The sequence below is a fragment of the Trypanosoma theileri genome, assembly GCF_002087225.1.
Source record: "Trypanosoma theileri isolate Edinburgh chromosome Unknown TM35_Tth_4_V1, whole genome shotgun sequence".
In the NCBI taxonomy this organism is placed as follows: Eukaryota; Euglenozoa; class Kinetoplastea; order Trypanosomatida; family Trypanosomatidae; genus Trypanosoma; species Trypanosoma theileri.
This window is the reverse complement of record NW_021639846.1, coordinates 109,177-134,546: the sequence shown is the minus strand read 5'-3', so window position 1 is coordinate 134,546 and position 25,370 is coordinate 109,177. Positions and strand designations below refer to the sequence as shown.

The 25,370-nt window shown below is 37.8% G+C and overlaps 15 protein-coding genes across 15 annotated transcripts; all 15 read left to right on the top strand.

The window, feature by feature from the left end:
- Positions 1–297: 297 nt before the first annotated feature.
- TM35_000041490 (uncharacterized protein) lies at positions 298–2,250 on the top strand (the record flags this gene model as incomplete). Its single annotated transcript, XM_029022343.1, has 1 exon — positions 298–2,250. One exon carries the CDS (start codon positions 298–300, stop codon positions 2,248–2,250), a length of 1,953 nt encoding a protein of 650 aa, XP_028886001.1.
- Positions 2,251–2,567: 317 nt separating this feature from the next.
- Positions 2,568–3,182, top strand: TM35_000041480 (uncharacterized protein; the record flags this gene model as incomplete). The annotated part of the gene is made up of 1 exon (XM_029022342.1): positions 2,568–3,182. One exon carries the CDS (start codon positions 2,568–2,570, stop codon positions 3,180–3,182), a length of 615 nt encoding a protein of 204 aa, XP_028886000.1.
- Positions 3,183–4,941: 1,759 nt separating this feature from the next.
- On the top strand, positions 4,942–6,300 carry TM35_000041470 (putative GTP-binding protein; the record flags this gene model as incomplete). The annotated part of the gene is made up of 1 exon (XM_029022341.1): positions 4,942–6,300. The coding sequence occupies one exon, from the start codon at positions 4,942–4,944 to the stop codon at positions 6,298–6,300; it is 1,359 nt and encodes a 452-aa protein (XP_028885999.1).
- Positions 6,301–6,599: 299 nt separating this feature from the next.
- On the top strand, positions 6,600–7,757 carry TM35_000041460 (uncharacterized protein; the record flags this gene model as incomplete). Its single annotated transcript, XM_029022340.1, has 1 exon — positions 6,600–7,757. The coding sequence occupies one exon, from the start codon at positions 6,600–6,602 to the stop codon at positions 7,755–7,757; it is 1,158 nt and encodes a 385-aa protein (XP_028885998.1).
- A 349-nt stretch (positions 7,758–8,106) lies between these two features.
- TM35_000041450 (putative tRNA (guanine-N(7)-)-methyltransferase, putative,methyltransferase) lies at positions 8,107–8,868 on the top strand (the record flags this gene model as incomplete). Its single annotated transcript, XM_029022339.1, has 1 exon — positions 8,107–8,868. The coding sequence occupies one exon, from the start codon at positions 8,107–8,109 to the stop codon at positions 8,866–8,868; it is 762 nt and encodes a 253-aa protein (XP_028885997.1).
- Positions 8,869–10,448: 1,580 nt separating this feature from the next.
- On the top strand, positions 10,449–11,555 carry TM35_000041440 (WD repeat-containing protein 68; the record flags this gene model as incomplete). The annotated part of the gene is made up of 1 exon (XM_029022338.1): positions 10,449–11,555. One exon carries the CDS (start codon positions 10,449–10,451, stop codon positions 11,553–11,555), a length of 1,107 nt encoding a protein of 368 aa, XP_028885996.1.
- A 388-nt stretch (positions 11,556–11,943) lies between these two features.
- TM35_000041430 (uncharacterized protein) lies at positions 11,944–12,705 on the top strand (the record flags this gene model as incomplete). The annotated part of the gene is made up of 1 exon (XM_029022337.1): positions 11,944–12,705. The coding sequence occupies one exon, from the start codon at positions 11,944–11,946 to the stop codon at positions 12,703–12,705; it is 762 nt and encodes a 253-aa protein (XP_028885995.1).
- Positions 12,706–13,082: 377 nt separating this feature from the next.
- Positions 13,083–13,658, top strand: TM35_000041420 (p21 antigen protein; the record flags this gene model as incomplete). The annotated part of the gene is made up of 1 exon (XM_029022336.1): positions 13,083–13,658. The coding sequence occupies one exon, from the start codon at positions 13,083–13,085 to the stop codon at positions 13,656–13,658; it is 576 nt and encodes a 191-aa protein (XP_028885994.1).
- Positions 13,659–13,900: 242 nt separating this feature from the next.
- Positions 13,901–15,115, top strand: TM35_000041410 (uncharacterized protein; the record flags this gene model as incomplete). The annotated part of the gene is made up of 1 exon (XM_029022335.1): positions 13,901–15,115. One exon carries the CDS (start codon positions 13,901–13,903, stop codon positions 15,113–15,115), a length of 1,215 nt encoding a protein of 404 aa, XP_028885993.1.
- A 1,003-nt stretch (positions 15,116–16,118) lies between these two features.
- Positions 16,119–17,243, top strand: TM35_000041400 (putative developmentally regulated GTP-binding protein,putative; the record flags this gene model as incomplete). The annotated part of the gene is made up of 1 exon (XM_029022334.1): positions 16,119–17,243. The coding sequence occupies one exon, from the start codon at positions 16,119–16,121 to the stop codon at positions 17,241–17,243; it is 1,125 nt and encodes a 374-aa protein (XP_028885992.1).
- Positions 17,244–17,637: 394 nt separating this feature from the next.
- TM35_000041390 (uncharacterized protein) lies at positions 17,638–19,509 on the top strand (the record flags this gene model as incomplete). The annotated part of the gene is made up of 1 exon (XM_029022333.1): positions 17,638–19,509. The coding sequence occupies one exon, from the start codon at positions 17,638–17,640 to the stop codon at positions 19,507–19,509; it is 1,872 nt and encodes a 623-aa protein (XP_028885991.1).
- Positions 19,510–19,873: 364 nt separating this feature from the next.
- TM35_000041380 (isopentenyl-pyrophosphate isomerase) lies at positions 19,874–20,944 on the top strand (the record flags this gene model as incomplete). Its single annotated transcript, XM_029022332.1, has 1 exon — positions 19,874–20,944. The coding sequence occupies one exon, from the start codon at positions 19,874–19,876 to the stop codon at positions 20,942–20,944; it is 1,071 nt and encodes a 356-aa protein (XP_028885990.1).
- A 311-nt stretch (positions 20,945–21,255) lies between these two features.
- Positions 21,256–22,296, top strand: TM35_000041370 (nuclear protein Tc22; the record flags this gene model as incomplete). The annotated part of the gene is made up of 1 exon (XM_029022331.1): positions 21,256–22,296. The coding sequence occupies one exon, from the start codon at positions 21,256–21,258 to the stop codon at positions 22,294–22,296; it is 1,041 nt and encodes a 346-aa protein (XP_028885989.1).
- A 449-nt stretch (positions 22,297–22,745) lies between these two features.
- TM35_000041360 (amino acid permease) lies at positions 22,746–23,984 on the top strand (the record flags this gene model as incomplete). The annotated part of the gene is made up of 1 exon (XM_029022330.1): positions 22,746–23,984. One exon carries the CDS (start codon positions 22,746–22,748, stop codon positions 23,982–23,984), a length of 1,239 nt encoding a protein of 412 aa, XP_028885988.1.
- A 310-nt stretch (positions 23,985–24,294) lies between these two features.
- Positions 24,295–25,368, top strand: TM35_000041350 (CAAX prenyl protease 1; the record flags this gene model as incomplete). Its single annotated transcript, XM_029022329.1, has 1 exon — positions 24,295–25,368. A coding segment is annotated over one exon (1,074 nt), but the record flags the coding sequence as incomplete, so codon positions are not given.
- Between the last annotated feature and the right edge of the window lie 2 nt (positions 25,369–25,370).

Sequence of the window (25,370 nt, the reverse complement as noted above, 5' to 3'; positions counted from 1 at the left end):
GTAAAAGCAAGAAAAAAAAAAAGAAAAAAAAAAGACAGTATCTTATTTGATCTTATTTGATATGGGTCACAGCTGTGTAAAACTAGAAATTTAAATTTGGTTTTATGTGTATTACTACTATTTGTGTTTTTTTTTTTTCCTTCTTTTTTTTTTTCTGTGTTGTTGTTCTTGCGGATGATGTTCTCTTTTTTTTTTGTATCATTGTTGATTTTCACCACTGGAAGAGAAGGTAAGAGTGGTGGAGGTCGTGGCGTGTGGTAATATAAGTAATTTTTTTCTCTTTTATTTTCTTGCTTCATGTCCGCAGAAGGCGATGATCCCGCATCATGTTTACGCAGTGGTGATATCCTGCTGATGAATCGCAGATGTATGAAAATGCGAGATCCCATTGGTATCGCTATTTGTCTTCTTAACAAAACAGAATGTCCATTTGATCATGTTGCAATGGTGATGAAACTTAATGAGGAACAAGTGGAACAACAACAACAAGCAGGAACTATACATCCCAATGATCCTATTTCACCTTCTGGTACATATGTACTAGAAACGAACCTCAGTGGGGTTACATTACGGGCTTTGGAAAACCGTTTGGCAAGATCTTCTTCAAATAGCGTTTCTGTTCGTTTTCTGCATATGGGTGAAACTCGTGACGAACATGAAAAATTACTCTATAACCATCTTCCAAGAGTTAGTAATATTCCCTATAAGATGGATTTTGTAGGGTTTATTCCTTCTTTTTTTAGTCCTCCAGACAAAATGGATCGTATAAAAGCAGCTCATAAACTTTATTTACTATCCAAAGAAATTGAAAACATTAATAAACTATTACCTATGATGGTACATAAAAAAGATGATGCTACCACTCTGCAGACTCTTCGTCAGACATATTATGAAGCTTCTATATTTCTACAGGATATGTATTTTCCACATTTGGAACGTCTTAAAAATGATAACCAAGTTCCTTTACTAAATTGGAATGAAGGACACTTTGTTGTTGATGGTAGCAATGTTGAAAATGGACTCTTCTGTTCTGAACTGATTGCTCATTTATGGCAAACGAGTGGTATAGTGAGTGAATTTCCCCCAGCATCATCGTTTCGACCTTTTGATTTTTTGGATGATACTCGTTTTAATTTTTTGATATCTTCAATATTATGGGGTGACATAGTCACTTTAGCCGATAGGCGTGCACCTACAGCACCGGTGCATCGGAGATTTATTGAAGAAACAAATACTCTATCAAAACGTCTAGAATTTTACCGTCATATTAGTAACAATGGAAATCTCGAAAATGGGTTAGATTCTATTTATAAATGGTTAATTCAGTCTAACACAACTCGAGTGGTACATCATGATCTTGTCGCTAACATTGTCTCTATGGGAGTTTTGTTCTCTATGTGTGGATTGATGGTAGCCCCACTTCGACTGCGATGGATAGAGTGTCAACTCGGTGTTATGCTTCTCCGCGGTAGTGTCTGGTCGCTTGCTGCTGGTCTCTTAACGCGCGATCTCTTCTCCGTCGCGGTGCAGGGCCTCACCGCCTCCATCATCCTCCGCTGCCTCTCTTACAGCACTCACACAGCACCTACCAATACGAATATAAATATAAATAAGAACTCTGATTCCCATTCTTCGACGGTTCACAACGGCGAGTCGCGGGTGTTGTTGGGCCCGTCGCTCCTCCCGCCGTCGAAGTACTGCGACACGCGCCATCCATTTTACACCGTCGCGGCGGTGTGGCTGGCGGCGGGGGCGGCGGCGCACGTGGCGGCAACGCCGATCCTCAACGCCGTTCTCGCGCAGCACTTCGGCCCCTCCACCGCCGCCTCTTCTTCGTTTTCGTTCGCCCGCCGCGGGCTTCTGCGCGGGGCCGTCAGTCTTCTCCCCCTCGCCGCCCTCCTCCCGCAGCAGGCCGTGTGGCTCACGTGGTACGAGACCGCAGGCGCCAGCATCATCCCAACACCCGCATCTCCACTGCGCCAGAGACCAGATCTCCTTCAAACTGAAGAGTGGCGGCACTTCAGGCACAAGGCACTGTTGGGCGCATTCGCCGCCACCACAGCATTGGATGCGGTGCTTTATCCACTCCAGAGACGTTGCTGGCGCAGTTTTCTCGCACAAATCTATAAACCCGCAGCTGCCCCAAGTTATGGGAGGAGACTCTACGCTGGATATAGCTACCGTCTCGCTGGGAACCTTACTATTATGTTCTCGTCATCACTCTCAATGTATCTTTTGGGGGTTATTTGATTTCGTTGTTACTTGTCTGAAATTTTTGTTCTGTAATGGTGATATGAGTTTTATCTTAAACTTCTACAGAAGGAAGTGGGGCAAATGTTTCTTGGTACTTTCTTCTTAATAGTTGTATATGTGTATTGGTTTTATCTGGTATCTAAGTGCTCATTTTTGGTGTTTCTATTTGGTACTGTTTTTTTTTTTTTTTCTTCTCTTCTTTCTTCTTATCCAATGTCAAAGTCTTTATACTTTGAATAAGTTCTCAAGAGAAGGATTACAATCCTAAGTGTGGTATTATTCTTGGAAATTCAGACATCTCACATCTATTTCAAATGAACGATATTCCGGTGATGTGGACACCTGATAAACAGCGGCAACAGATTGCTGAGATGTTTCGAAATAAAGGACTTATATGCCGTGATTATTTTCTCAACAACAGTTGTCCTCGCTCCTCAAGTTGTTCTTACATGCATATTCAAGACGGCGAGACAAGACGTGTACCTCTCACGGTTTGTCATTTTTTCACGCAACGTGCCTGTTTGCGTGATAAATGCTCATTTTTTCACGGAACACAAGCTCAACTTGATCAGCTTCGAGCGAGTGGAGCCAAGACATACCGACCGCAGGACTACATGGCCATCGCCGCGCCCCCACCGGAGTATCTACCAGCGGCTTCAAGTATGGCCCCACAGATGTTTCCAGTTCCCATTCCACTTCCTTTTGCCTCGGCATTAATAAATCCATCCACAGGAAATAAAGTTCCAACAGGCTCACCCATTCTACTCTTGACATCGGGTGTACCAGGGATGCCGCTGTACAGTCCATCAGCGGCCATACCGCCATACCACTATGGAACGGCACACATGACACCATTACCAGTGGCTGCGCGGACCCTGCACGGTGCCCCACACCTGACGTTGTACACCAATCCCCTAATATCTTCATAATTTTGATAGCGATGAATAAAACGGTAAAAAATTTTCTCATATATTTTTTTTGAATATTTTTTTTTTTTTTTTTTTCCAATTCCCCCAGTGTTTTATTATTATTATTATTATTATTATTATTATTATTGTGTGTGTGTGTGAAAAAATAGGTAAGGAAAAGAAAAAGAAAAAAATGCCTTAAAAGGCAATCAAGAAAAATCGGTAAAGATCTTCTCTATCTTAGTGCTTGCGTTGCTGGGCGAGAATAGGGAATGACGGGGAAGTAAAATAGTTGAGTACAAGAAATGAGAGTGAAGGTGAAAAAAAAAAAGAAGGAAAAAAATTCCCAAGGGAAGGAAACAGAATAACATTGGGAAACAGATCACCTCTCTCAGTAGACTATTTGGTAACACTTATATTATCCAAAGAATATTATCATCCTCTGTGATGGGAGGAAATGTTGATAAGGATGAATGAATTGTTGTGTGTGTTTTTTTTTAAGTGAGGGAAATGATTTTAGTAGTTAAAAAAAACATATATTTGTACTTTTATATATGTGCGTATTTTTGATTTTGTATTCCACCACTCATCTTCTTTTTGGGCTCTTTTCCATTCATGACACGGAAAGAAAAAAAGAGAACTGAAAGGAAACGAAACGAAAGAAGATTTGTTTTATCCCCATTCTCTCATTTATGGCTTTCTGGTTGTATTTGTTTTGTTTTTTCATTGTTGTTGTTGTTGATTTGATGGGGTTATATTATTTTCGATTATTTCTTTCTCTCGCTATATTTGCAATTGTATTACATACCAATACCTTAATAGTTGGTAACTCTGCAAGAGACATTTGTGGAGGGAAAAAATAGTAAGAAGAAAAAAAGGTATTTGTAATCTGTGTTGCTATTACTGAGATATTCATTCTCGAAGGCCGAAGGCATTTTTTCTTTATATCTCATTCTCAGACTGACTGATGGTCTCATTCATTCATATTTCTTGATTGATGGGGTAGAGGGATCTCAAGTCTTTTAGCCTTCTTTTTATTATTATTTCTATTTTTATTATTATTATTATTATTATTATTATTATTATTATTATTATTATTTTCCGGTTTCGAAATGTGTAATTCCTTCGGAACAATCTCCTTCTGTGACCGAATACTACAAGAAGAAGAAAAGGGAGAGATGGGAAAGAAGAGTAGAGAACATATTTACGAAGGAAAAAAAAACTAGATGAAGCATGTCGACAAGAACACAAAGGGAAAAAGAAGGGAAAAAAAAAGAAAAGGGATAATGACTGTGATTTTTTTTTTTTTTTTGAGTTGTCGTTCTTGTTCTTGTTGTTTTGTTTTTATTTTGGTATGCCGGGTTTCCCTTTTGTTTTCCTTTTCTTTCCGGAGAAAAAGGGTGTATGGGAAAGAAAAATGCCTCTTTCCACATCAGGAAAATGTGGGTTGGTTGATGGATCGTTCTTTTTTTTTTTTTGTTTTTGTTCTTATCCTTCTGCATCTGTGGATGTTATTCATTTTTGTTTTGCTGTTCCTTATCTTTAACTCTCATTCATGCGAGAAAACTAAAAAAAAAAAAGTATACTTGCTTTCTCTTCTTTCTTGTATACATTGTTTTGTGTTACTTTTTGTTGTTGACCCTCTCCATCACACTCCAATAAAAATAGCTGTGGAAGGGGGGTGGGGTAGATTAGAGTATATATATATATATATATACGGCTAGAAACACACACACACACACACATACAGACAGAGTGAGAGAGAGAAATAGGGGTAAAGATGCGGCAAAGTATTTGTTTTCGCAATGTCTTTGATCCTGTATTCATGCGGAGTGTAAAAAGAGCTCTCGCATCATATAAGGAGTCAATGGATCAATCCAACAAGAAGGGAATGTCCCGAGAAGCATTTGTGGATGTGGGCGAAAAGGGACCGGCGTGGTATTTGGGACACATGCAACTTGCCTCACAGTCTCTCGCAGAGAAGGTTAAGGATGCGGATTTTGTCTTGGAAATACGTGATGCCCGTCTTCCATTTACCACAGAAAATCCGAATCTTCGAAAACTAGTTGTGGGTCGTCCTAGACTCATTATATTTAATAAGGCAGAACTTTCTAATGAGGACTCTAATCGAGCTATTCAACAATATTATGAAATGACCGGTAATTTTGCCCTCTTTACGAGCGCTAAGCGAAGTTGGCGAGATACGGTAGAAGCTGTTCAGCGATTTGTAACTCATATTCTTCCCGCACAGCGTTTTAAAACGACTGCACATGTTGGACTTGTAGTCGGTATGCCTAATGTTGGAAAATCTACTCTTATTAATTCTTTGCGAATGGCACATGAATATCAATTTCATCGTGAAGATTTTAGACGTTCTCGAACCCCAGAAACTGTTAGTATAACTCCAGGAACAACGAAAGGAGTTAAACTTGTTCCTGTTTGTCGTGATCCAAATATTGTTTTATATGATTCTCCTGGTCTTACACTTCCGGGTTGTTTCTCAAAGGAGGCCGGTTTGAAGTTAGCCGCATGTGGTATTGTTCCAACCAATAATATTACACTTACTCGTGCCCTTGTATCTAGATACATTTATGATGTTCTTTCTGCTGCAGGAATGAGTGAGCATATGGCTGAGTGTTTACACTTACCACGAGCTCCGATAAGTTTTGATGATTGTATTGCAATGATCTGTGAGAGAAGTGGTACTAGTGGACAAACGGATTTGGGAAATTTAAATCCTACTCAAGCGCAGAGATTTTTCTTACATGATTTTCAACTTGGTAATATGGGTCGAATTACATTAGATCGATTACCTAATAAAATGAGACGCCAAATGATGAAAAATGAATATCATCAAATTGACTCTGGTAAAAGTGATGACTCTGCCGATACTTCAGAGAGTAGTAGCGAATTTATTTGGACACATGATGTGACTAGTTCAGATGTAGTGGCTCGTTATTCTGAGGATATGCGGGATGTTATGGAGGAACTTCAGGGTCAAGGTTCAAGAAAAACATCTCCTCATACCAAATTAAATAAAGACAGTACTGTCATTAGTCGTAAAAAGGGACCTATTAGCCGAGTAAATGCATTTGATGAAAGTTTTAAAAGAAATACCCGTATCGCTCCAGGGAGATGAGTGAAGGGGGTGCTTTAAAAAAGAAAAAAAAAAAGAAAATGGAAAAACATACATCCATACACATATACATATACGTACATGAATTGATATGTGTTTTTGTTTTTGTTTTGTTTTGTTGTTTGCATTTTTGGGTAGTGATAGGTGTTATCTGCTCGTTTCTGTGTAGACCCTTTATCCACCTGCTCCTCAGGTTCCCATTTTACTCTTCACCTTTGGCTTCGGATTGGAAAAAAAAAAAAAAACAAACAAAACAAACAAGAAGAAGAAGAAGGGACACAAAGTAGTCGGAATTACTTCTAATGGGAACCAATGTCACCGAACTTATGGATGAGCTTCAAAAGACCAAACAAAATCTTTCTGAAGTGATTGATGAGTGTGTCTTTGTGGAGCGTCAACGAGACCTAACAGAACAGAAGTTAACAGCAGAATTAGGAGAACGAGATCGATTAGTTGCTGATTCTCTCTCCGCACTAATGTCCTTAATTGATTATCTCTCCTTATTGGAGAAACGGGTTATCATACCAGCTTTGGGAGCCTTCAATGTGATTGTGAATAAAATACCAGAAATTTCTACAAATCGAAGTTCAACACTTGAACGTGTAGAAGGAGTTCTTAGCGCACATAATATAGCTCATTTTCGTGAAATATTGTCAAGAATGCAACCTTTAAAAGGAGAAATTGAAATTGAAATTCAACGTGCATTATTAGAAAATCCTCTCCCCTTCTCAATGGAAGAAGCCTATGTATTGATTCGTGCTCTTCTTGAAGAGAAGAATAAATTGCTTGAGAAAACGGATGATGCCATGCTTCGTGTAAACTCTATTATTACTCGAACTCAACCTTTACGATCAATATCCCCATCTCGATCAGATGAAGTGCGTGAGTTAAAACAGAAAGTGACCGCGCTTATGCAGGAATTGGAGTCGAGAGATCATGAGAAACGAGAAGCAGCTCATCGATTTGCAGTTCTCCATCGAGCTCTTGAAGAAGAAGATAAAAGTGCTGGAGAATTGTATCGCTTACGAGAGACTATAGAGCGTCAGGAAAAAATCATTGAGCAATTACGATTAACAATTGCTTCATCCACTAGAGCAAAATCAGATATTCCATCCTTCAATGGTCACATCTATAGTAGTATGGGTGATGAGAAGGAAGGTAGTTTAATCTCACAGTTAAAGGCAAATGAGTTAACGATCGGAACACTTAATAGAGAGTTGGCAATACTTGAGGATAATTATAGAAACCTGGAGAAACGCAGTGCGAAGGAGCGTGAGGATCTTCAGGCAGAATTAGTTTCTGAGAGGACCAAATACCGGGAAGAACAGGCAGAGTGTGATTCTGTTCTAGGACGAGTGACAATGGAACTAGAACAGCTGGTGGCAGAAAACGCACAACTGAAGAAACGCCTTAAGGAGAAACACAATAAGAAAAAGACTCCACAAAAAAGCATCTTGTGAATACCATTTTTTTTTTTTTTATTTTTGTGGATTTCCCTTGATTTTTTTCTTCTCTTTATTGTGCGTCAGTGAGCGTGTTTTTTTTTTTTTTTTTCGTTCTGATTCACAGTATTATGTTTAATCATAATAATAATAATTATTATTATTGTTGCTGTTCCATTAATGTTGGTGTTGCTTTATATTTTCTTTCTTTCTTCTTTTCACACCATCTATTTCTCTTTCTGTAAATTGTTTGCTTGGCACACTACCCCCCACCACCACCACCCAACAACAATAATAATAAACAAATAAACAAACAAAAAAAGAAACTTACCGTAGTCTCCATTGGTGTCTCTCAGATTAGATTAGAATGGCGACTGCTGTGCAACCCAAATGGACGCGCCTGCCAATTCGCACGCGTCCTCATCGAAATCCGTTGGCAGAAAACAGTGATGACCATCCAGATAACCCAGCAGAGATGCAGGCACGATGTGTGGAGTTTTATCCAAAAATGAGTAATCCCGTTGTGGAGATTGTAGATGTGGGATGTGCATTTGGTGGGATGCTTTTTTCGCTTTCACAGGAATTTCCTGATGTCTGCATGTTGGGACTTGAAATTCGACCCAAAGTTGTTGACTTTGCCCAAAAGAAAACACTAAGTTACCGTGAGGGAGTCTTTGATACCACTCCTTCCTCTTCCTCTTCCACTTCCTCTGATAAACCTCATCACTTCCGGAACTTGTGGTTTGAACAGATGAATGTGATGAAGTTTGGTTCAAACTGTTTTCGTAAGGGTCAACTGCGAGCACTCTTCTTTTGTTATCCAGATCCTCATTGGAAGCGAAAGAATATTCGTCGTCGCATCATTTCACCAGGACTTGTGCAGGAGTATGCGTATTGGCTAAAAGTTGGGGGTTTACTCTTTACAGTATCCGATGTGGAGGAGTTGGAGCAGTGGATGGTCTCCTGTCTCGACGACTGCCCGCTCTTCCGGCGATTGAGTGATGCGGAGCTGCAGAATAATATGGAGACCATGAGAGTTCTCCGTCTCGCCACAGACAGCAGTGAAGATGCGCAGAGAACGGCAAGAAAAGGTTTACAGAAACATTATGCCGTACATGTTCGTGTATGAGAGTCATTACCACTGGCTAGTGTTGTTACTTGTTGTTGTTGTTTCCAATAAGTTTTTATTGTTTTTACGCGTAAAAAAAAAGAAAAAAGGAAGAAAAAAAAAAGATGGATATCTCTCTTTTTTTTTCTATTCGTTCCATTTTTTAGAACTATTAATTTTTTTTTTTTTTTTACCTCAACACTATCCATATGCGTTCTTGCTGGATAGTGTTCCTCTCTCAAACTCCCTCGTTTGATTATTATTGATAATACTGCTATCTTTCTTTTTCTTTCACCTTTTTTTTTTAATTTCTTTTTTTTTTTTTATTATTTCTTCCTTCTTGTATTATGTTATGTAAAGCGGTATTCTACGAATGGACTTTCAATTTAACGCTGTTTGGTGCTTCGTTGCTTTCGTCGTTGCCGCACACATCATCGCAGTCCTCGTGGTCCTATCACGACTGTGGAAAAATGATCCAAAAAGACTTGTTCGTCATGGCGATTTAATGAGTTCACACATGCGAAAAGGACCACAAGTGCAAAAAGGATCACAGGTGCGAAAAGAGTCTCAAAAGGAGGAGTAATGGGAACCAGTAGAGAGAGAGAGAGAGAAGTTTCGTTGCAGTGAATAAAAGAGGGAAAAGAGAATGTCTTTTTTTTTTTTTTTATTCGTCATGTGGTCGAACATTAAATAATAACCTCTAAAAGGTCGAGAATTTTCTTTGTTTCTGAGTTTGTATTTGTGAAACAAAAAAAAAAGAATTTAACTCTGTATTTGGGTGTGAGTAGGTGTACGTTTGTATGAGACTGATATTATTCCCTTTTTTTATTTTCTCTATTGGGATGTGTAAAAGGTTGTGGGAGGAAAGGAAAAAAAGAATATGAGGGAATGATAATTATTTCTCTAGTTTATTTATTTATTTGTTTATTTATTATTGTTGTTGTTATTATTATCTTTTTCTTTCCTATTCTTACATCTCCATCTGTTATACATATATGTATATATATATGTAGTTTAATCTCAAAGGAAAAGTTGTAAATTGACACCAAACACTCACATAAGCAAATACACATATGTCCTATCAGTCAAGTGAGGCAAAGAAAGAGGAGTTTCGCAAATACCTCGAGAGAAAACAGGTGATCGATACCATGACTCGTGTTCTCGTTAACCTTTACGAAGAGCCAGAAAGACCTGAAGATCCAGTGGACTTTATTAAGAAAGTACTTGGTGGAGCCTCCGCTGCAGACTATGAGGCACTTCAGCAGGAAAATGCTTGTCTTAAAGCAGAAATTGAGTCTCTTAAAAAGAGACTTAATGAGGAAAATAACTGAAGAACGCATTTTATTTTCTGTTTATTATTAGAGATGTAGTTGATCATTTCAAGATTCAATGAGGTGTATGTTTTTTATTATTTTTTTTTTCTTTCTTGTTCTTGTGTGTGTGTGTATCTAGGGATTATCTTGAATTGATCCCTGGTAATCACCAAGACAAGTTATTTCCAATGGTATGAACTGGTAAGAGAAAAAAAAAAAAAAGTATATGTTTCTTTCTGTGTGTGTTCGTTTTCCTTTTTTCCTTTTTTTCCTTTTTTTTTCTTCGGTATGATTAGATTATATCAGAAGATGCACCAACAGCAGCAGCAGCAGCAACAACAACAACGGCATAATATCTTATCCTACTCCACTGGTTGGGTGGCGAATGGTCTATCGTGGAGTACTCGAGAGAATGCACCCTTCCGGTTTGCTGTTTCCTCCTATATTCAAGAGTACAAAAACCACGTGGATATTGTTCAGAAGGATGAAGAGGGAAATTTAGTTTGTAGAGCAACATGGGAACATTGTTATCCACCTACAAAAGTAATGTTTGCTCCTCAGAAGGCCACAACGGACCTTATAATCACAACAGCTGATTATCTTCGTCTCTGGGAAGTTAAAGAAGGACCTCCAGAAAAGAGTAGCGAAGAGAAACAACGGGCATCAAATGATACACGCGAAGATCTATCAAGTAAAAAAGATCATATAGATTCGCATGTAGTATTTAATACAGTTTTTGATAGCGGAAAACAACCTAATGATTTTTGTTTCCCCATAACATCCTGCGATTGGAATAATGATGATCCAAAAATCGTTGGTTGTTGTAGTGTTGATACCACTATAACCATATGGGATATTGAAAGTTTAAAAAATACGAGACTTATTGCACATGATAAAGATGTATATGATATAGCCTTCGCGAAAGGTACACATACATTTGCAAGTTGCGGTGCAGATGGTTCCGTTCGTATATTTGACTTGAGAGAGATTGAACATTGTACAGTATTGTACGAATCTCCAAATCTGTCACCTCTCCTACGTGTTGCCTGGGATAAATTAGACCAAACGTATCTTACTACATTTGGTGTAGATGGTACAGAAGTTATTGTAATGGATATTAGAATGCCATCTGTTCCTGCAGTATTTTTAAAAAATAATCGTCCTCAACCAATTAATAGCGTTTGCTGGGCACCAAACTCAGCAACTAATCTTTGTAGTGCTGGAGAAGATGGAAATGCCTATATCTGGGATCTAAATGAGGTTTCAGGAATGACTCCAAAGTGTATGATGAACTATAAATCTGAGCAACCTATTAACAATGTTTCTTGGTCATCTCAACATGAACAATGGATTGCTATAACGACTGGAGAAGAGGCACAGTTACTCCACGTGTAAGGTATACACGAAACTAGTAGTGTTGTCATTAAAGAAACTTGGGGGGAAATCGGTAGAAGGAGTACTCTTATCTGTTGCAGGCTCCATATAGATTTCGTTATAACAAAAGGACAGCCTGTATAGAAGAAAAAAAATGATATAATAAATAAGCGTATATATATATATATATATATATATATATATACTTGTACAATAAAACTGTATGTAATATATATATCTGTGTTTTGGATTTGTGGTTACTTCTATTTCTTTGTTTCTTTTCATTTCATTACGTTTCTCTAGTTGGTAGTGGGGTGGGTGGAGACAGGGTACCACACACGCACACACACACATACACACATACACACATAGAAAATAGGGGGAAAAAGAAAAAGAAAAAGAAAAAAAAATGTCGCTCTTAAACACAACACTGCAGACCCTTGTGGTCCGGCTTCGTGATATGTCGGGAAATGTTACCCAACAAAAACTTCACAATCGTGTATTTGACGCCTATGAGGCCAAATCACTTGTTTTTGAGGCGATTTCACCCGAACAACAAGTGGTGATGCAGCAGTACGGTGGTATTCCACCCCAACATCCCGTAGGACAGCCGTTGCTTTTAGACGGATGGTCAGATCTCATTAGTGTACACAAGGATGAGAATCTCTATCAATTACTGCCACGTCGAGCCAAGAGTAATGCCAGTTATAGCACCATGAAAGCTATTTGTTGTAGTACTGGATCACCCTTCACAATGGATCATCGTGTAGATCCAATAGACTATAAGATGGTTTTTCGTGCGGCGGATATGGAAATTCGAAATCAGTTTAACGCCAAAAATCAAGATAAAGTCCCTAGCACCATTTGGTTTGATGGTATTTTGAGTGCACCTAATGACACGGGTTTGGTGAGTTGTCACAACTCACTCTCTCCGGCGCATGTCAATAATTTAGCGGGTACTTTTCAGTTTCTCAAAGAGTGGTCGAAGGAACCACCAGAGGGAGACCGTCACAGGCAAATAAAACAAATGTATTCTCAGCTCTTTTCAAAACGGACACATTTGTTTATTGGATCAACTTCTGTTCCAGGAAGGGAAATCTTAAATTATGCCAAATCAAAGAATGTTTTTGTGTACGCTAAAAGGGGATTACATTACGTCTTTCATGCGTAGGAAAAGAAGAAAAAATGAAGAAAAGAAAAAAATGAGAACGAAGAAAAAAGAAAAGAAAAGAAAAAAAAAACATCTCTTCACATATACTCTTATGGCGTTCAAATGGGTGGTGATAGTAGGTCCACGCCTTTGAGGAATAAGGTAATGCTTTTTGTGTAGCGTTTCCTTTCTATCTCTATTTATATATATATATATATATATATATATGTTTCCTCATACACTGACTGAAAAGATGATAAACTGTTTTTTCTTTTCTTTTGTTTTTTATTTATTTTTCTATTTTATTTTTTTTTTTACTTTTTTAAAAAAAAATCTATTTCCTTGAAAGTAACTAAAGCGAAAACCAAGAACTCCAATAGATTGCCCGCGGAAGCAGTATGCCAAGCGCTGTCACCGAGACTCAAGCCGTTGGCGCAACTGTGGCGGTCACACTGGTTGATGGCACTGCCGTGAAGGGAACTATTTTTACGTACAAACCCGCGGAGGAACTCCTTGTGCTCATTAATGGGTTTTCAGATGGCAGCCCAAGTGTAAGAATAATCCGAACTTGTTTTATTAAAGACGTCTCCGTTTTGACTGGGGCAGAGGCAGAGAAACTCCCACCACAGTTGGACCAAAAGGCTCAGCTGCCTCCTATGCAGCTTGGACGTAACCGATCTCTCCTCAAACAGGCAACTTCACAGTTGCGAGTCGCCCGAGAAAAGCGAACGGCATTACTTCGCACGGAAGATAAGAATACCCCAATCGCCGCGTTTGATACACTGACTAAACTCGCTCGTATTTACCCAGGTATCCACTGGGATGCAGAAGAAGGTGTCATTCGCATTAATCAGGAAGTGTTTGTTAAGGGAACTCCGGACTGGAATACTCCGGTCGCTGTTGCTATTGATGGTGCTGGTGATAACGGCGCGAGCTTGGTGGATCGGATTCAGAAAACTCTCTCCAAGAAGTAATGATTTTTATTTGTGTAGGAAGATACTTGCCTCTATAAAAACTTTTTTGTTCTTTTTGATTTCTTTTTTTTTGTTTTCTTGGTCTTGTATCAACTATGACTGCAGATTCTTATCTAGGTCCACTTGTAGGTAATTTTCTTCTTTTTTCCCCCTTTTTTTCTTTTTCCTTTGGGATTATATATATTTATATATATATTTATCTGTGTATGTATTTTTAATATTTCTAAATACAGAAGCATGTGATGAGTTCTGAAGACAGTTCTACAGTGTCTACATCATCGCTTTTGGAAGATCAGCAGAGTTTCTCTGATACTAGCAAAGGCGTAAATGTTAATGGTAATTCAGTTTCCACTAATAAAAATGAACGCAAAGCCCTTCGTGAACAAGAGCGTTTGCATCGAATACAAGGTAGGTTAACCGACATGAGTTTAAATGATATAGCTATTCTCAGATGTGGAAAGTATGACTTTTTTGTTGAAAATACTGTAGTGTGTATTCGAGGATCTCACTCTCAGTTTAATGCAGGTAGAGGAAGAACAAAAGGTCTAATGCCACCGAGAACGCATGACTGTTGTCAAACCTTTTCAACTGTTGCTGCAATCATTCTTTCCTCTTTAGGTTTCGCAGTAACAATGCAAGAGTGCAATGCCATGTCTACTGTTAATTACTTATTGTATATTTCCGCTTGGTTACATCAGCTTTCAGCTCCAGGTTGGCCACAGAAGAAATCACGGCCTACTGTTGGAGATTTAAATACCTGTTTACGACTTCGAGATTTTTTTCCTAGTAAAATCAATGAAGGTGAGTTTGAAGTTTTATTTTATAATCAGCAAGAAAGAGCCAAAGATCTGGTAAATCAACTGTGTTATTTCCTTAAACGTAGTAGAGATGCTGATGGGGTACGTCCTGTATGTGGATACGTGATCGCCTCTGGGGACTATACAGTATCTATCTTTTCACTTGCACATGATGTACTGAATCAACCGGATGCCCGATATACAGAGGCGTGGACGCTTTATATATGCGATTCACACGGAACACAACCGTGGTCTGGTGGAAAAGCCTGTTTAACAGGAGTAACGCTCGGTGTACCAAAGAAGGGTGCAACGGGTATTAATGGAGTTTTGGATAAAGAGGAAGGACTGCGTTATTTTGCCATGATACTATTTGCTCTTCTTGAGGATCATCGACAAAAATCCAGGACACCTCAGCAAGTTCCATACATGACATGGTCACCTATTCGACGTAAGAGATTTACTGTAAACACAGCCCAAGAACTGAGAAAAATAATAGATGATCAATGGATTCCATCTCTGATGAAAAATCATGTGATTGCAGGAGAAGCAAAAAAATTTGGATTTTCACCGTTGAAATGTTTTATGGGTTGTTCCTCAACTAGTGGTACATCTTCCAATCTAACTAATGGAGCGCGTCAATCAGTCGTCTCCCGCGACTAAATAAATCTCCCATCTCATATGATTACCCAATTCCTCTTCTCTTTTCTTGTTGTTGCTGCGCTTCTTTTTTGTTTGTTTGTTTGTTTCTGTTTTTTCTCTTTCCTTTGTGGTTCTCTTTTTTTTCCCCTCAGAGAAACTGAAAGAAAGAGAGAGAGAGAGAGAAAGAGGAGGAGGTCAAGTCATTGGAGTGAGAGGGGAGTCTACTCAGATAAATGACAGGAGAAAGAGTGTGCAAAACAGCAGAGTTTTCAATATCATTTCATGACTGTGGATGTTCAGATATTTCACAGTCGTGTGAATGGAAGAAAAGTAGAAAAGAAAAGAAAGTCATTCCTTTCTTTTTTTTAATATTTCTCCTTTCGTATCTTTTTTTTTTTATTTTTCGTTGTTCTTGTTGTTGTTGTTGTTGTTGTTGTTGTTGCATCCGTAATGAGACTGTGTGATCCTCTCTAATAGTCAAGAGAGGGAACCACATCTAGTTGGACTGGAAACCAACTCGTTGCTGTATTCGCCATATATTCCCGAGTATCAGCTTCCCTATTTATATTGAAAGGCGTGTAAGAAGAAAAGAGAAAAAGAAAAGAAAAAAGAAAGGTTGGAAACATGATGTTTATGTGCGTATGCCTGTGTGTGTGTTTCTTTTTTTTTTTTTTTTTTGCTCTCACATCACTGTTTTTGAAGAGTAATTGGGAGTTTTCCCTCCTTATCTCTATCTCTGTGTTTGTAGAGGGGTATATCTAAACATGGTTTCTGTGTTTTTTTTTTCTCTTGTTTTTTTTTTTTTTCTTTCTTTCTTTTCTTTGTTGTTTCCCTCATTAGCCACTTTCTATCACTGGCTACATTTTAAGTGAGGGAGGCTCAGGTAAAAAAAAAAAAAAAAAAAAAAAAAAAAAAAAAAAAAAAAAAAAAAAGAAACAACAAAAAAAAAAAGAAAGAAGTAAAAACAAACGCATAAACAAAAACAAAAGGTAAGAACAACAGGAGCAGAAGGAAAAAAGTAAAGATGGGGTTGCTTGAACGACGTAAGGCGATCGAGGAGGAGATTGCCAAAACGCAAAAAAACAAAAAGACGGAATATCACATTGGACGCCTTAAGGGTCAACTTGCCCGTATTAAAACTGAAATGTTAGAGAATGCAACGAGGGCTGCTGGTGCTCGTGGGGGTGATGGTTTTGAGGTGAGAAAAAGTGGTGATGTGCGCTGTGCTCTTGTGGGATTTCCATCTGTGGGAAAGTCCTCCTTTCTCTCACGCGTGACCGCCACAGCAAGTGAGGCAGCGGGGTATGAGTTTACCACACTGACGTGTATTCCAGGTAAACTTGTGCATAAAGGCACGGAAATTCAAATCTTAGACCTACCAGGTATTATTGAAGGTGCTGCAGAAGGTAAAGGTCGTGGAAGACAAGTTATTGCTACTGCACGAACAGCGGATATGATTATTTTAATGTTAGATGCCGCTAAGGCAGAGGCACAAAGAGGTAAAATTGAGGCTGAGTTAGAAACTGTTGGAATTCGTCTAAATCAGAGATTTCCAGATGTGACGTTTAAAAAGAAACCATCATGTAGCATGAATGCTATCAGTTTTACTTCTACGGTTAAACTTACATTGGGTATGTCTGAATCTTTGGCCAAGGAGATATTGAAAGATTATGGTATTCATAATGCTGATGTTGTTATTCGTGAAGATATCACAGTTGATCAATTTATTGATGTTATTGAAGGAAATCGAAAGTATATGCCATGTTTATACGTCTATAACAAAATTGATACCATTACAATGGAAGAAATGGATCGTTTGAGTCGTTTACCACATTCTGTTGTTCTTTCACTTCATTGGGATTTAAATGTGGATGAAGTTATTGAAGAAATTTGGGAACATCTTAATATTATTCGTATTTATACAAAAAAACATGGAAATCATCCTGACTTTACAAAACCATTTGTGGTGAAAAGAAATTCTTCCGTGGAGCATATTTGCAAGAGGATCCATAAAGACATTGCGTCTAGATTTAAATACGCATTGGTTTGGGGCACAAGTGCAAAACATCAACCACAGAGAGTTGGTATAGCACACCAGTTAGAGGATGAAGATGTTCTTCAAATAATGCTTAAAACGTCTAACGAATAATCTTCGGCTGTTGTTTGTTTGTTTTTTCTTTTTTGGTATGATGGAAAGAGAAAAGGGATGGTTGGAAGTTTGTGGGGGGGAGAAAGGAAATGCTTTTCCCAGCTTTTCTTGCTATTTTTTCTTTTCTTCTTCTCTCCTTCTTCCCTTCGTCGCTACAGTCCCGATGAAGTGTTATAACCTTTCTGTTTTTTTCTCTCCCTTTCCTTTTATTTTCTCTTTATCAATCACCCTCTGTTGATGTAATGAATCCGTTTTTTATTTTTTTTTCCTCTCTCTCTCTCTCTTGACACTGTTTATTTTTATTTTTTTTGTTATTCTTCATTTTTATAAATTTACACACAAACAAATAAAATAAAATGGAAGAAAAAGAAGAAAGGGAAAGGTGTGGGAAAGAATGTCAAAAACGACAACGTACCTTTCGTCAGATTTTCTGACCTCCCACGGTGTGCCGATGACGAAGCCTCTCCGCGATTGGTTGAATCGGGCGGCGTATTTACTGAAGACGAGAACAAATGAGGCGGATCGACGCAAATACGAACGGTGGGCGGTGGGAGTTGTGGAGGACGCCCTGCGGGAACCCGGTGGAATTGAGGGAAAAGATTGGAGCCGCATTTCTCCCGTGATGCCGGCCAATGCCGTCGATAGGGAACCAACCTTTCTTCAGAATAATAATAGCAACAACAACAATAACAACAACACTGGCAGCGGCAGCGGTGAGTCTGCTGTTAAACCCACACATGTGGATTACCGCAATGCATTGTTTGCAGAAGCCATGAAACGTGCCCCGTCTGAACTCCGTTCTTTTGTTGTGCAGGCGTTTGGTGTTGTGGATGCTGAAGTTGCTGCGGGTAGAAGAAGGTATGATCTGGTCACTTTCATAGAAGTCATTCGGGTTGCTCAAGAACTGCAGTACGCCTATCGCAGACAGATGGAGCTGCAACAACAACAACAAGAGCTGCAAGAACAACAACAACGACGGCAAGAGCAACAACAACAACAACAAAACGGAGCTTCCCAAAAACAAATAGTGTTAACAAAACCAACAGAATCATTAACAAATTCTTCACTCTCTACAAAGGCTCCAAGACATTCTCATGAAGCCGAAAAATCGCGCAAAGCACGTCGTACAGAAACTAATTCCCATCGAGAGGATTATAATAGTATGGAATCATCCTCACTCCCAGTAGGATCCTCACGTACATGTGATTTTTTCAAAGATCTCGTATCTTGTAATACGCAATCCGCATCAACGGCTTCATTTGTTGGAAAGTCAAAAGAGTTAGAACGAATGTATTCAAGATATGAACCCACAGCAGAAGATATTCGTCCTCGAGAAGTTCTTATAAAAGCTCTTTCATTTGTTCTTGCAAAGGCTAATGCAAAAGAAAAACAAGAAGGTTTACTTGCTTCTGCAAGATATTTACATGAACAATTAAAAGGGATGAGACAAGACCTTCGTGTACAAAATATTGTTGATGAATTTGCTGTTGATGTTTATGAAAAACATGCCCTTATATGTTTAGAACTTGGAGATATTGGAGAATTTAATCAATGTCAAGCTTCCTTAAAGAAGTTATACGAAGGTCTCCCTGATACCACAAGAAAATCGGTATCAGATTTTTTTTGCTATCGCCTTGTCTATCTTTGTTTAGGCGGACAATATGATGCATTGTCAACAGAGTTAATCAGTTACACAAACAGAAAAACTCAAAAAAATGCTTCAGCACGAGTAAAAAAAAGTGATGTATGTCGAACCCTTAGACTGTGTACGGCATGTGAAGAGGGAGATTGTTTTACCATATGTCGTTTACTTATGACTCTTCCTCATGGAATGCATTTACTACTAAAGATTTATTTACAAAAATGTCGTCTAAAGTGGTTGAGAGAATTATTGAGTTGTATACGGGGTATGGTGTCCATGCGCTTTATCATGGCATGTCTTGGATTTACTCCAGTTGAGGATACCAGGCAGAGTGAAGAGACAAAAGAGACCCAAGTTTTCTGGTTAGATGGATCATATGAAGAGGCAGAGGATGCTCTTAAGAAATTTTTTGAAATGATAAAGTTTTCCACACCAGAGAGTTTTTCTTTCCAGCATGAAATTCAACGTGACACAGCAAAGCGACATCATGATAAGAAAGGGGGAGATGTGCGTGGGGATGCAGGTGTAGTCGCTGTAGATGCTACCCTTCTGTTTAAATGCGTTGACGATTATGTCTCCTATCTTGGAACTCGACACGATGCTCGTCTTAATAATGCTGACTAAAGGGAACCATATACACACATACATTACGCGTATATATATATATATATATATATATACTAAATTACAGAAAATCTTCTTTGTTTTTTTTTTTTTATCCTTCTCATCCCTGTTGTTATTGATGATGATGATAGTGGTGGTGGTTGTGGTGGTTCTTGTTGTTATTCTGAGTAATTCACCATTTATTATTGGGATCCCTCGTGTGCTCGCGTATTTCGTAGAATTGATGTGTTGTACCCTTTTTTTTTATGTGAACGTATTTGCCTTCATTGTTACTTTTTATATACCTTTATTTTTCAATCTTTTTTTTTCTTTTTTTTTTATGAATGTTTTGATATTCTTAGTTTAAAGAATTATTATTATATAAATGACTGTTACGAATATACATGATAAGGAAGCTGCAGTGAGGCGGCGCAAAAAAGATCATATAGACATTTGCATTAATAAAAATGTTGAGCCGTACAAGAATGGTCCATCTATATGGAGTAGGTACAGGATTCCATACACTGCTCTTCCAGAAATTGATATGGCAAAGATTGATACACGTTGTAATTTTATGGGTTGGACTCTTTCATTTCCTTTGATAATATCATCAATGACTGGTGGTGAAGAGTATGGACGCATTATCAATGAAAATTTGGCAAAGGCTTGTGAAGCAGAAGGAATCCCTTTTGGAGTTGGTAGTATGAGAATTGTAAATCGATATGCCACAGCTGTTTATACATTTGATGTAAAGAAGTATTGTCCTTCTGTTCCTATGTTTGCTAATATTGGTCTTGTGCAATTAAATTATGGTTTTGGAGCAAAGGAAGTAAACAATTTAATACGATGTGTAAATGCTGATGGTCTTTTTATTCATCTCAATCATACACAAGAAGCCTGTCAACCTGAGGGTGATACAAATTTTGAATCCTTACTTGTAAAGTTGGAATCCCTTTTGCCAGAAATTAAAGTTCCTGTCATTATTAAAGGAGTTGGACATGGAATTGATCGTGAAAGTGTTATTGCATTAAAAAAACTGGGAGTAAAATATATAGATGTTTCTGGTTGTGGAGGAACATCATGGGCATGGATTGAGGGAAGACGTCAACCAACTGTGAATGAGGAGGAAAATATAGGTTACATTTTCCGTGATGTTGGGGTCACTACAGACCAATGTCTACAGGAATGTGTTTCTCTCACTAAAGAAGGGGAATTACATTTAATAGCGGGTGGGGGTATTCGTAATGGTCTTGATATGGCAAAGGCGCTTATTATGGGGGCAGAGTGTACAACGGCGGCTATGCCTTTTCTTAAAGCTGCCCTAGAAAGTCCTGAAGAGGTGCGTAAGGTCATTCAAAGGTTTAAGAAGGAATTTATTGTTGCCATGTTTGCGTGTGGTGCAAAAAATATCAATGAATTGAGATCAAAGAAGATAGGTCTGTGTACATCATTGTAAACCTATTTTCAGTACTTTGTTTTGTTTTTGTGTTTTTAATTATTTGTTTAGACGGAACTATTTATGTGTGTGATTTTCTTCTTTTTTTGTTTTGTTTTATTTTATTTTTGTGTATTACGTGAGCTATTTCTCTTGTCTTACTTTGTTGTTGTTGTTGTTGTTGTTTTTTTCTTTTTTCTTTATGTGTCTGTTTGTTTATTTTATTTACTCATGTATACTTATTTATTTGTTTCATTTAATCTATCTTTTCTCTTTCTCTTTCTCTTTCTCTCTCTCTTTGGTAAAAGTGAAAGCTATCTCTGATCCATTCGATGGTTCAAGGTGGTGTGGTGGAGGTTCCTCCCGATTACGTTCCGCTGGAACATGTGCGGCGGGCCATGAAGAATGCGGACTGCCGTACTCCCGTTATTTTATTTTACGAGGACGGTGATCCTTTCCTATCATTATGTAAAATTGCAAAAGAGACCCAATCTGCTGTTTGGCATTTTGATCTCGCCGTTATGAGAAGTGTTCAAAATGCCATGGATTACATTGATGTGGGTACTAAAAATGGTGATTGGGTTTTTATTACCCATTGTGAACAGGTGGAACAACATCTATTTCGAGATATAGCACTTATGGTTTTTCTTCTTAAACCAGAACCGAAAAAATATCCTCGACGAGAATTTTTTCGGTGTATATTTTGTGTTGATCGGGCGTTTGATGTGGAAGTAAATGTGGGAGCACCATTTCCCCCTCTTATAATAAAGAATTCCATTATTGCTCGTAAAATAGACGAGAATGCCGCTAAATGGTCTCTTAAACTCCCTTCTGAAGCGAAGTATCGAGAAATTGAGGAGCTAAAGCGTGAAAGACGTCGTGCACAGGGTCGGGATAGTGACAGTGAAACGGACCTGGATGAGGATGAGAAATTATCTGGTAAATGGTTTCATCGCTCTGTGGAACTAAACAAAGCAGCTGATGACTCTCCATTAACTATGGCTGAAGAAGAAATGGAAATTGCCCTTGATACCGAAGATGTGGAAACCATCACGGAACTTGTTACAAGTGGAAAAATTGATTTATCTAAAGAAATTAAATGTGGAATGACACCACTTCAGTATGCCTGTTCAGTTGAAAAGGTAAAGTCTGCTATTTGTTTACTTGAATGTGGGGCAGATCCGAATGAACCTCGAAAAAGTGATGGTCGTCCACCAATGTTTATGGCCCTTGAGGATACAACCCTTGTGAAGGCATTGGTGGATCACGGGGCCGACTTGTTCGCAAGATTTCAAGGCTACCGTGTGGACAGTCATCCAGATACCTCACCTCAGGTCGCAGCGATGACAAGGAAAATGAGACAAGCGATGTAACCTATGATGTGAAATTGAAAGAAACAAAAAAAAAAAACAATTGGAAAAGAAAAAGAAAGAAAAAAAAAAAGAAACAGAGAACACACTCTTTTATGTAAAAATGTGTTCTTGGAATCTTACCAAAAAAAAGAAAAAAAGAGATACATATGTAGGGGTTCGACTGTATCAATAGGAGAAAAAGGAAGGAAGAAGAGGAAATATTGATCGGTTCGAAGAAAATCAACCCAAAGGGATTCCGATTGACTCAAAGAAATGTTGGAGGATATATTGATATATATATATATATATAATGTTTCTGTTTCTTGTATTTTTTTTTCTGTTTTGTCTTGTGAATGTTGTTGTTGTTTTTTCTCTCCCTTTTCTTCTGGATGTAGTGGTGGTGGTACTGGCAAAGTTGAAAAGAGTAATAATAATACTAATAATAATAATAATAATAATAATAATAATAAATGAAGCATATTTTTAGTAGGAAGGGTTTATTGGGAGCTGCGCTGAGTCTTTCAGTCACAACGATTGGTGCAGGAATTCTTGCAATACCTTCAACACTTGATGATTGTGGAATTCTTCTTGTGGTACTACTAATGATAGTAGTTGGGATATTTACCGTCATTTCAATTGATTATCTTGTTATATGTATTGAAACATTACAATTACGATCGTATGAAGAAATATCTGGAGCCTTGTTGGGTCGTACTTTTGAAGAAATTGCTCGATGGATGCTTATTGTGTATAATGTTGGTGTAGCAGCGGGATATATTGTTGTTATTGGGGAAATATTTAGTCCAATGATGCCGATAGTAAGTGAATATTTTACACTTCTTTCTAATCCCACACGAGTTATGGTTGCTATTTGGATGTTTGTTATGTTGCCTCTTTCATGTATCCCAGCTGTATCTTCTTTGCGTTTTGTTTCTATATTAGCAATAACCGCAACCTTTGTCGTTTCAGGAGTTATTGTTTACCGATACTTTTTTCCAATTGACATTGATTCAGCACCTGATAATTCTTCTATAAAGTATATTTCCTTATCGAACCGAACAATATTGGCTTTACCTATATTAATGTTTTCATTTGATTGTCAAACGCTTGTTTTTCAAATTTATGCTAGTATTGCTGATAATTCTCGTAAATGTATGGCAAAAGTAGCGACACTTAGTATATTTATTACTGGTTTAATTTATGGTATGGTAGGTCTTTTTGGTTATTTATCTCATACCAGTCATGTTCACGGTAATATACTTACTAATTATGATCCTATTCGTGATAAGATATTCGCTGTGGGTGGTGTTATGTATTCCATTACAGTTATAACAGCGTATGTCCTTGTTTTATTTCCTTGTAGAGATGCTATTTTTATTCTTCTTTATGGATATAGTAATGCAAGTCGAGAAAGTTTTCATGCTCTTATATCATTTAAAGATAATATGATTGCAAGTATAATACTTTCGGTTTTAAGTGTTTTATTAGCGTTAAAAGCCCCTGGACTTGTTTTTATTATCGCTTTACTGGGAGGTCTTTGTAGTAGTACCTTATGCTTTATATATCCTGCGGCTTTTCGTCTTCGAATGCATACACTAGGAATTTGTACAGCTTCAAATCAAGAGTTATTCATGGCATTTGCCATGTTATCTCTTGGATTTATTAGCGCTGCTATGGGTACCGCTGTGGGAATTTCAGGAATCAGTTAGAGGTGCAATTTTTTGTTTTTTTTTTTTTTTTTTGGTTGTATTTGTTCTTGGTGTTTACGACCGCTTGATAGTAATAAAGGAAAAAAATCTAACATAATTATTCTTGTTTATTATTATTATTATATCTTCGGTTATCTAATGGATGGACCGATAATAACGATAATATCCTAACCCATAAAAAAAAAAGGGTTTATTATTTTTTTTTCATATTCTTCTTCTATTGATATTAATTGTTGCTATTGGTCATTACAGTCGTCTGCTTTTTTCTTTTTTTCTTTTTTTTTTTCTGATGTAGATAGGTTAGGAAAAAATGTACCGCGCACCCCGTACACCGTTTTATGCAACCACATTAGTTGCTGTAAATGTGGTGGGTTTATGGGAATTGTATCTTCAGTACCGCGAATGGAAAACATATTTTTCCACCAAAATACCCTCACAGTTTGCTGACTCTATTAATGAAGAGGAATTTCTTGCGAGCCAATCGTACAGTAGAGAGAAAACTTTTTGGGGTATTGTAACTCATGCCAAAGATATTATAATCAATAATCTGGTTATGGTGACGAAACTTCCCTCAAAAATATATAAATGGGTAGCAAAGTCAGCTCCTGTTACTGCAGGATCTTTTAAACACTGTTGTACGTATTCTATTGCGTGGGATTTAATCTCCACCTTAATAGAAATTCCCTTCAGTTATTATAGCCAATTCGTTATTGAGCAAAAACATGGATTTAACAAAATGACTATTGGAGAGTTTGTAAAGGATGAGATTAAAATGCTTTTACTTCGGGTATTTCTTTTACATCCTATTATGACAGCTTTAGTTCTTGAAATTGCGAATCGATTTGGTGAAAAGTTTCCCTTGTACTTTTTCTTCTTTGCAACAAGTATTCTGACTTCTTTTACATTTGTGTTTCCAACACTTATTCAACCATTATTCAATAAATATACACCTATACCAGAAGATTCAAACTTGTATGTGAAAATTTCCAAACTGGCAAAACTGCATAATTTTCCACTAAATAAAGTGTATGAAGTGGATGGTTCACGGCGGTCAAGTCATAGCAATGCATATGTATATGGATTCTGGAAAAACAAAAGAATTGTTCTCTATGATACATTAATCAAGCAAATGGAAGGTGATGATGATGCTCTCCTTTCTGTCCTCTGTCATGAACTTGGACATTGGAAATATAGTCACTCTCATATTATGCTTGGTATTGGTGTTGCACAGCTCTTTTGTATTTCTTTTGGCGCAAAAGGAGTTATATTTAACCCTGAAATTTGTAAACAATTTGGTTTTGATGAACCAAATCCTTTTATTGGTTTTCAGATATTTCTTCTTATTTTGGAGCCATTTTTTACACCCTTGACGTATGCTGTTTCACT